Source organism: Pteropus vampyrus, unplaced genomic scaffold (assembly GCF_000151845.1).
Source record: "Pteropus vampyrus isolate Shadow unplaced genomic scaffold, Pvam_2.0 Scaffold36, whole genome shotgun sequence".
NCBI classification, from domain to species: domain Eukaryota; kingdom Metazoa; phylum Chordata; class Mammalia; order Chiroptera; family Pteropodidae; genus Pteropus; species Pteropus vampyrus.
Window position 1 is genome coordinate 9,159,253 of NW_011888817.1, and position 9,336 is coordinate 9,168,588.

Genomic DNA, 9,336 nt, shown 5'->3' on the forward strand with positions numbered 1-9,336 from the left:
TTCAAGCCCTTAACCTCGTGCCTAATTCGTAGGCACTCAATGTTTTTGGTATTTTAATCTGAGGTGCCGGTACTCCTGCTGACTTAAAAAAGAAAGAAAAATACCATCTCTTCTCCTGAACCCTGGTGGAAGGGGTGGAAAGTGTGGGTGTGAATCTGGGAACCGTCTACTTCCTCCTTTACTAAGGCTGGGTGGGGGAAATCCCTTGGTCCACCTTAAATGCAAACAGCTGTGTGGCTGGCGCCCCTCCCCCATCACAGCTGGAAGTCCCTGCTTGACTGCGCCCTCTGTGGGAGCCACTTCTGGCTTAGTCCTGCCCTCTGGAGTCCCATCCCCTATCACTCCATCCTTTGACCAAAAATGAATTGTTCATACACTGAGCTGGGCTCTGTATTTGGTGTTGGAACCCAAGAATGACTGAGGAAGTTTCTGTTCATAAGGTTTTCAGTCTGGCAAGAGACACACTTTAAACTAGTAAATTACATGAGATTAAAATGATTCACTGGAGGATCCATCCATCTGTCCACCCAATTATTCTTTTATTTCTTAAACACTGATGCCTACACTGTGTTAAGTACTGATTACTAAGAATAAGAAGGACTCCTGCCTTCAATGGGCCTTCTGGTCCACTAGGTTCCAAGCGTGTGTGTGTGTGTGTGTGTGTGTGTGTGTGTGTGTGTGTGTGTGCGCGCGCGCGCGCACGTGCATGCACACAAAACCTTTCTTTCAAATAAAAAATATAAAATCGTAGGAGGACCCCCATAATATAAACATAGAATTGGAATTACTCTGTAAAAGAAAACAGGCATAAAATTGTAAAATTCCGGACCAGAAGTATTAGCCAGGATGGGAATTTGTTAGAAGTGCAAACTATGAGCCACCCTACTCCACACATACTAAATGAGAAGCTCTGAGTGTAGAGCCTAGTAATCTTTTTAAACAAGTTTTCCAGGTGATTCTAATTCATGCTAAAGAGTGATACACTAGAATATATATTTTTAAAAAAGGCTAAACTAATCTACACTGTCAGAAATTAGGGTAGTATTACCCTTTGGAGAGTAGTGACAGCCTAGACCCTGGCAATATAGTACTCTGTTGCTTGATTTGGGTGCTAGTTACATAAGTGCATTCAGTTTGGGAGACTTCATCAAGCTGTGTGTTTATGATATGTGAATTTTTCTGTGTGTATGTTATATTCCAATACAAAATTTACAAAAGGGAACTGCTTTGGTTGAAGCCCTGGAAGGGGCCACAGGGAGAGGTAGGCTCAGGAGCCCATCCACAGTTCTGCCCTTACCCAGCACCTAGCTCCTGAGGGATTACCAAGGGACCCTAAAGTTCCTTAGAGTGTAGCTTGAAATCATTGATCTGTCCCAACAAAGAGTCAGTTACATGTCTGAGGCCGCGCAGAGCCAGCACCAGAACCCAAGTCTTCTGACTCCCAAGCCAGGGTTCTGGACACTATTATTTTGCTGAAGAGCCACTGTTATGAGTGAGGACTGGGGGCAGTTGGTCAGCCTCCTGTTCCCTCCCTACTCCCTTACTTGGGTCTTGGGAAGAGGGCCAAGACTAGTGTGGATGATGCTTTTCTTATCCTGTAGCAACTTCCTTTCTGGGAACTGGGTGTCTACTTCTGGGCAAAGACAATAAAATTCATCCAAGGGGCCAGAAGAACAGGACTCCTCCTGCTACCACCCGGACGGGCATCACGTGGCTCCAGGGTTAGCAGTCCAGGAAAATCTCAGCTCTTGCACACTCAGCCTCCCACACCCATCTACTCACCCACACTGACACACTCAGCCTTCCATAACACTCCCTGGGCAATATTGCCAGCCTTTCCCTAATCCCAGAGCTGTAGCCTTGTCCTGTCACTCACCCCAAACCTACCATGTCCCTGGGACCATTGACATTCCAGGCAGTGGGTGAAGACAATGAGGAGGATGAGGAGGAAGAGAGCCTGGACTCTGTGAAGGCGCTGACGGCCAAGCTACAACTGCAGACACGGCGGCCCTCATATCTGGAGTGGACAGCCCAGGTCCAGAGCCAAGCCTGGCGAAGGGCCCAAACGAGACCTGGGCCGGGAAGACCTGGGGCCATCTGCGGCTTTGACTCAATGGACTCTGCCCTTGAGTGGCTCCGACGAGAGCTGGTGAGTCTGGTGGGGTAGGCAATCCTGCAGAGGACCTTGGGGACGGTTCTTCTTAGGGCTTAAGACCACAGGTGTGGGGCAGGGACGAGAACAGACCCCACTTCCAGCAGCTGTCTACTACTGTGGCTGTGTCCAGGAAGCTGAGGAGCCAGGAATGAATTTGTTCAGTGTCTTATTCAGGGAGCCTTGCTGAAGAAGAATTTCATCCAATCCATTGACCTGTGTTTCTGTGGCTCAGGGAACAGAGCCCTGCCCTTGGGGCCACCAGTTATAGATGGGGAGGGCATGGCCTCCCCTACTCTGGGAATGGCCATGAAGTACAAAATACACTGTGAAGTACAAAATAAGGTACTGAGCATGCTGTAGGGAGACTCTGAGGAGGCAAATGTTGAATAGATGGCTCTTAACCCAACATATGCAAATATAAAGATGTCCAGGCTCCAAATTGGAGAGTCCACTTAGTTATCTGGGCCCCAGGCACGTGTATTTGTATATAATGGCTCCTTATCTTAGTTTTAGAGCCACCACTGTGGAGCAAGAGCAGAGAGATGGAGAGGAAGCAAGTTGGGGTGAGGGGGGCTGAAGAGGACATAGCCAGTGCAAAGCCCCAGGGTGTCGATAGAAAGGGAAGGTAGGCCAGAGGCTGAGGACAAATCCAGCAGACTGACACTCCCCTCTTGGCTGCAGAGAGAGATGCAGGCTCAGGACCGGCAGTTGGCGGGGCAGCTGCTACGACTGAGGGCACAGCTGCACCGGCTGAAGGTGGATCAAGCCTGTCACCTGCACCAAGAGCTGCTGGACGAGGCTGAGCTGGAGCTGGAGCTGGAGCCAGGGGCCAGCCTGGCGCTGGCCCCGCCACTGCGGCACCTCGGCCTCACACGCATGAACATTAGCGCCCGACGCTTCACCCTCTGTTGAGGGGCACCTGTGTGCCTCCCGGGCCACCCGCTACCCTTTCCCCAGCTCACCTGGAAAAGGGGAAGCGAGGGGTGCCCCAGAGGCAGCAACACCTGGCCAGGGTGGGGGTTGGTGGGTACACTCAGCTCTGGGAGCATAAAGCCCCCTCCCCGCCGCATCCTGTCCCTGCTGTTGCCTCAGGTGTGTGTGTGTGTGTGTGTGTGTGTGTGTGTGTGTTTGGGGGCATGGCAGGGCGAGTGGGAGGGATGGGAGCTCACAGACCCCCAGGCTCTCAATAAATGCCCTCTCTGCTTCCCATCGAGGTCTCTGTAGTCATTTATCAGGCCCAAGTGTGCTGAGTGTCATCTGTTGCTGGAACCAGGGATTCCACTGCAGGAGAGAACTGATGGATCCCCTCTTCCCCAACTCCAGCTCTATTGCTCTATCTTATCGAGATCAGAACTGGGAAAGAACTTAAAATCTTAAATCACCCTCATGGAAGACGACTTGTGTAAACGGGCAGCTGAAGAATGCAGGATCTAGTAAACCTGTGTTCAAAGCTAGCGCTACCATTTATTTCTATCAGAATTTGAGGAGGTCTCTTAATTCCTGAATCTAAAATAGAAATGCTAATTCTTACTTTACAAGTAGTTGGAAATGTCTTAAGTGGGATAATGTACAGTAAGCACTCAATAAATGTGAACTACATCTTGCTTATCATTACTATCACCAGTGGTATTATTACTATTATGCTGAGGCTCAGAAATGGCCTGTGAAGTGCTCAGGTTCATAGCAAGGGGGAACTGACGCCTGCCCAGACTCTGGGCTCTGTAGGGCTTTTTTTTTTTTTTACTTTGTATCTCTCAGCCTTTGTTTCTGTGTTACTCTCTTTGTCTGACTTTCCAACTCAGGCTTCCTCTTCCCCCCACCCATTTCCTGTCTCCCCCTTTCCTTTGCAGCTGAGGTGCACACTGCATCAACTTCCACCTCACAAACCCCAACAATGCTCTGTGGGTTCCCCTCCCCCAACCTGCTCACTCCACTGTAAGCTCAGGTTGTGGTGACGCATTTATACATTCCTCTGGGTGGGGACAAGACCCAGCTCTTGGGTTTGATAAAGGTCACCTGGTGTTCCTCTTATCACTGATGAGCTGGCCTTCCACCTATGATAGGTGCCACCCTCAGTGTGGCCCTAAGGTAAAGGGAGATTCTTGGCCTGCTTGCTGCTTGTGACACGGTTCCTGCCTCCTGCCTATAACAGAAAGTGCTGCTGCTTGCACCTGGGTGCCTGGGCAGGAGTGTTTGTTCTGTCTTCCACCTGTTGCAAGAGGTGGTATCAGACCTGGTACCTCTAACAGAGTCTGTGGCCTTGACTCTACGTAAATTAAAAGTGCTCCCCTACTCCCCAACCATAATCAGTGGGTGTTGTCTTGCCCTCTTAAGGACATGGGGTTATCTTGCCTGTTTCCTTAAACAGCTTATTGTCCAGCATTCTGTCTGTGCAAAGCCTGTTAGCCTATCCTCTGACTATAATAAAGCTATTGTCCTGTGCCCTGAGATGACATGGCTATTATTCTGACTGTAGTAACCAGGTTAGCCTGATGTCTAACTACAACATGGGTGTTCTGTTCTCTGGCCACTTAACAGGGATATTATCCTCTCCTCTGACTCTGAAAAGATGTTACCTTTGCCCTCAGACTGTGATGAAAGGGTTCTTCAGCTCTCAGGCTCTGACAACAGTGCTTTTTGCCTTTCACTGACAGCTGGTGTGTGTCTGCCCCCCTCACCATTGGGGTTTGAAGTCTGCCCTTGAATCTCTTGTCCAGGTGCTCTCTGGAGGGCAGGAGGGAGGTTCCATCAAATATCCCCCTTTCACCTCCTAGCGCCACTCTCGGGGTGAGTAAGGCCTGGCCTGGAGGTGTACAGGACCCCCAGAGACTGAGGGGTGGGGGGCTACGGTAGCAGGAAGCTTAGGGTGCTAGAGGCTTGTGGTTGGGCTGCTGGGGCCCGGTTGGCTGAGGAGCCCTCAGGAGGAGGCAGGAAGTCAGGGTGAGACGTGGGCGCCAGGAGTCAGGTGGTGGCTACGACGGCGAGGGGAGCTGAAACTGTGTCTGGGCAGCCAGGCTAGGCCAGCAGGACCATGTGAATGGGGCCAGAGGGCTCCTGGGCTGGGCAGGTAAGGAGTACGGGGAACAGGGGTCCATGGTGCTGGTGGGGGGCCTGATGACAGGGGGCTGCAGCGGAGCATGGGGCCAGGCTCCCAGGGTATGCAGCAGCCCTTTGGGAGAGGAGGGCAGAAGAACCTTGCTAGAGGTCAGGTAGGAAGCGGGCAGCTCAGCTGGACACCTCATTCCTGCATAGCCGTTGGCTCAGCTCTGCCACGCTGCCCTCCATCAGCCTCCACCTCACTGGGAGATCTGGCATACACAGTCAGATATTAAAAAGGCCTTCAGAAATCCCCAAGTCCAGCCCCACATCCCATGATGGATGAGCCTCCTGAGGCTCAGAGAGGGAAAGGCACTCCCTCCCTGCAGTCCCTCAGCAAGGCAGTGGCAGACCCCTAGGAAAGCATGATGGTCTGGGCTGTGACCCACCTCATGGAGCAGAGCGATGAACAGGCTTGAGTCAGGGGGCCCAGGAATCCGTCTGGTTGCTGGGGCAGACCCCAGTGACAAGAATCTCTTGAGAATGGAGTCACCCAGAGCATCCAGATGAACATGTGTGAAGTGATTTTTGCATTGCTTGATAGAGGGAGGAGTTTCTTCTTGGGAATGAATGGATATGTGAGGGCATATTTATCATTTGGAAAGGGGCTTCCAGGGCGGAAGTATCTGACCCGATGCTAGGAAGTTGGCTCAGAGAGAATGAGGGGAAATGGGGAGAGGAAGGACTATTTTTATTCTGGACAGTGGTGCCGTTGGCCTTGGGCAAGGAACGTCTGAACTTCCACCTGGAAAGATGCCATTTCTGCCCCTGCCAAGTGTCACAGGACGTCTTCCCCTCTCCCGTTGCTCATTCCTGCTGCATGCAGCCCCACACACGGTCGCTGCATGTGTAGGGCCAATTGGTCCTGCGGATTCCTGCTTCGAACTCCAGGAAGGTGAAGGCTGAGGAAAGCATAGTCAGCTACCTGCCCACCCCCTCACTGTCTAACTCTCAGCCTTCAGTTTATGGGGGGAGTCCCCACCTGCACCAGACTTTCCAGGTTTCCCCTGCAATTGGAGTTTTTCTTGACACACAATTTCCACCTAGTCAGCATGTCCCAGCCTTTTTCCTGTCCCCAGCTCCAAGGCCTACTGACTTTTGTGAGGGCTAGAGAACACGCTGGCTCTCCCTGAGCTTCGAGGGGCTCATCTACACCCTAGACAGGCATAAAGGCAGGCTCTTCTCCACTCCCCAATCCAGCCTGTGCTGATAGATGACTCAGGGTTTCTCACCCTAGGGGCTCAGGGACAGAGGTTCTTCTCAAAGGGAAAAAGGGCCTAGTAATATGGCAAGAGGACAGGCTAAGGATTCAGAGGATGGGAGAAGACAATCCTTTAGTGATCTGGAAGTCTTCCTGGAAGAGTCAAGGCAGTTCTGAGAAAGACAAAGGCCCATTTTCGACAGTACCTAGGATGTAAAGGCAAGAACATGGGTTCTATTCTTTGGGTAGCATGAGGTCAGGGACCTCAGAGCAAGACCAAATGCAAGAGAGTCAATGCAAAGAACATGTGTTTCAGAATCAAGCAGACTCAGGTACAATTCCGGTTCTGCCATTTCCTTGAATGAGTGACTTCACCTCTCCGAACTCCAGGTTACTTATCTGTAAAGAGACAATAATGAGTCCCTGTCTTACAGAGTGCTTGTGGGTAATCAAAATGAAAATAATGGCTATGATGTGCCAAGCGATGGTGTAGGCTGTGACCCCTCCCATGGAGCAGGGTAATGACCCAGGAATCCTTCTGACACATAGTAGGTGCTTAACAGAGGCACGCCAGAGAGCTGTCCACACCCAGAATTACTTCCACTCGACACCTCGGCAGGCCAGTGAACCCCCAATTCTCTCACACGTGTGGTGTGGCTTTGCAAATGAGCTTGTTTCCTGTGTATAGTGGGTGTGAGAATTCTAGACTGGGCCACAGGTCTACCTTAGAGGAGGGTCCCGCACACAGCTACACACACATACACCATCCCTATCCCAAACATCATACATATTATCATTAGAAAATGTATGTATGCATGTATGTTCAGAGGCAGAAGCAGGGACTACACATACAACACACACTGGATCCTACAAGTTTAGAAGCTTGGAGGGCAAGCTTAATTCAGTGAAAACAGTGCTGAGAGGAGCTAAGTGTGTCGGGGGTGGGGAACAGGCAGGAGGACCAAGATACCATCCAGGGATGTGGCCTCCTCTAACGACCAACTTCAGTGTTGGTTTTAAAATATCTGGAGCTGCATTTCCAATGCTTGTTCTAAAGAACACTAGTTTCCATGAGGCACATGGCCTCAGCTACAAACTGTTGTATATTAATTTCATGGTCAACGTCACCTCTGCAAGTCCCTCCAGAGAAGGAGCCAGATTGATTTTATCTAACCCAGTGTTTCCCAAACTTCTTTGGTCGCAGAACCTTTTTTCTGGTATCACCTCTTCCATGTCTATACCTCTTGAGACAAGGAGAGGAATGGAAGGGCAGGCTATACAGTTGGTCCTCCTCAAATGATTGCGTCTCTCTGCAAAGTGTTTGCGTTGGTGGTGGTTTTGTTGTTTTTTGTTTTTCAAGTACAAAATTAGCACATGGTTATTTTTAAAAATTCAAACAGTGTAGAGGCATATAAAGAAATACAAGAAATGCAGCTCCCTTCAATCTCACTTCTGAGGTATGCTCACTAGGGACAATTTGGTATGTGTCCTTCCAGAATTTCCTATGTGTGGCTACTGAAAAGCCTAGCGGTTAAGAGCCTAGTCTCTGTAGGTAGATAGAACAAGGCTCAAATCTCCACTCCACCACATATTTGTTTGTTATGAGGCCTCAGACAAATTACTTTAACCCATTTGGGCCTCAGTTTTTGCATCTGTAAAATGGGGGTAATAATAGCACTTACTTCATAGGATTATTATGAGAATTACATGAAATCATGCAAATAAAGGCTTAGCACAGAGACCGGCTTAAAAGAACCCCTACATATACATATTTAAATGCAAATAGGCTTATACTCTACATTCTGTTCTGTAACTTCTTATCTTGCTATGTCTGTGACATTTTCCCATGTCAATACATGGAGATCTACCCCGTCTTTTTAACAGTTTTAGCCAAACTTCATTAACTTGGCAAGTGGGTAATGGCGGTGATTTTGAGATGCTACTTCCTGGCAAGTATTGCTGTTTTGTGTTGTCAGTGTTGTTGAGACATTACCGATGAGTGAGCTGAAGACAGGCCTACGGTTTCCTGTGAAAATGAATTGCCCTGCCAGCGGGGCACCCGCTGCTGCTCTCACAGAGGACAGGGCCAAGTGGACGGGAACCTGTCTGTCTGCTCACCTCTGTGTACCCAGAGCTAGATCAGGGCTTAGCATGTAAGAGGTACTCATTATATTTTGGTCAATAGGCTGGCCAATTGAAAAAATTGTGCCTCCTCTAACTCATCGACAGAGGCCTAAGCCCAAAGTTCTGTTTCACGGTATAGCATTTCCCCAAATGCAGCCTGTGCACCATTGACGTGGGTGAGTGATTTTAGGGGGTAATAAATAGACATTTACAACTGTGAATTTATGTATTACATTCTGTGTTTTCTGTTTTTTGTTTTTAATGTATATTGATTTCTAGTTATGGCTGGTGATACTGGTTTTCCATTTATGGTAGTGAAGTTCCATTTTAGGTAAATACGTTAAAGGTGAAAAGTGGTCCGTGGAAGTGCCAAAAATGTCTAAGGAAAATGAAAATGGTTGATAATTTTAGTCTGGAAAATGTTTATGTCTGGTGTAATGAAATGCTCATGCTAGCCTCAAATAACTATTATTCTCTTTTATTTAGTCCTTACTATGTGCCAAGAACCATGTTAAGTACTTTATTATATGGAATCATTTATATATCCTTTACAAGGCTCACAACAGCCCTATAATTCTCATTTTGAAGATGGAGGAACTGAAAGAGTCTTGGAGAGGTTTAGTAACCTGCTCAAAAGCCCTCTGCCAGTGAGTGTCTGGGAGGACTTGGAATTGAACTTGGGTCACTATGACCTGGACATGGTGAGCTGAGTTCCCATGACCTCAGACTCCCAGAAAGCTTAATAAAGCAGCATGGATTG

The 9,336-nt window shown here is 49.0% G+C and overlaps 3 protein-coding genes across 5 annotated transcripts in view; 2 read left to right on the forward strand and 1 right to left on the reverse strand.

The window, feature by feature from the left end:
* LOC105290697 (myotubularin-related protein 9-like) overlaps positions 1-1,890 on the reverse strand; it is an 8,313-nt gene extending 6,423 nt beyond the window's left edge. Inside the window, 1 exon segment of the mRNA XM_011358060.2 lies at positions 1,877-1,890. Within this exon segment, the coding sequence (XP_011356362.1) occupies positions 1,877-1,890 (14 nt within the window).
* On the forward strand, positions 7-3,092 carry FAM167B (family with sequence similarity 167 member B). Its single transcript, XM_011357845.2, has 2 exons — positions 7-2,149; positions 2,837-3,092. The coding sequence occupies exons 1-2, from the start codon at positions 1,889-1,891 to the stop codon at positions 3,065-3,067; spliced, it is 492 nt and encodes a 163-aa protein (XP_011356147.1). The 5' UTR covers positions 7-1,888; the 3' UTR covers positions 3,068-3,092.
* Positions 3,093-3,151: 59 nt separating this feature from the next.
* LCK (LCK proto-oncogene, Src family tyrosine kinase) overlaps positions 3,152-9,336 on the forward strand; it is a 20,222-nt gene continuing 14,037 nt past the window's right edge. Inside the window, exon 1 of one of the 3 annotated variants that reach the window (XM_023529296.1) lies at positions 3,152-3,174. The gene's annotated coding sequence lies outside the window, so the exon portion shown is untranslated. Of the gene's footprint in view, positions 3,175-5,092; positions 5,223-9,336 lie in introns of those variants that run through there. The other 2 variants (XM_011357847.2, XM_011357848.2) reach the window with 2 other exon arrangements.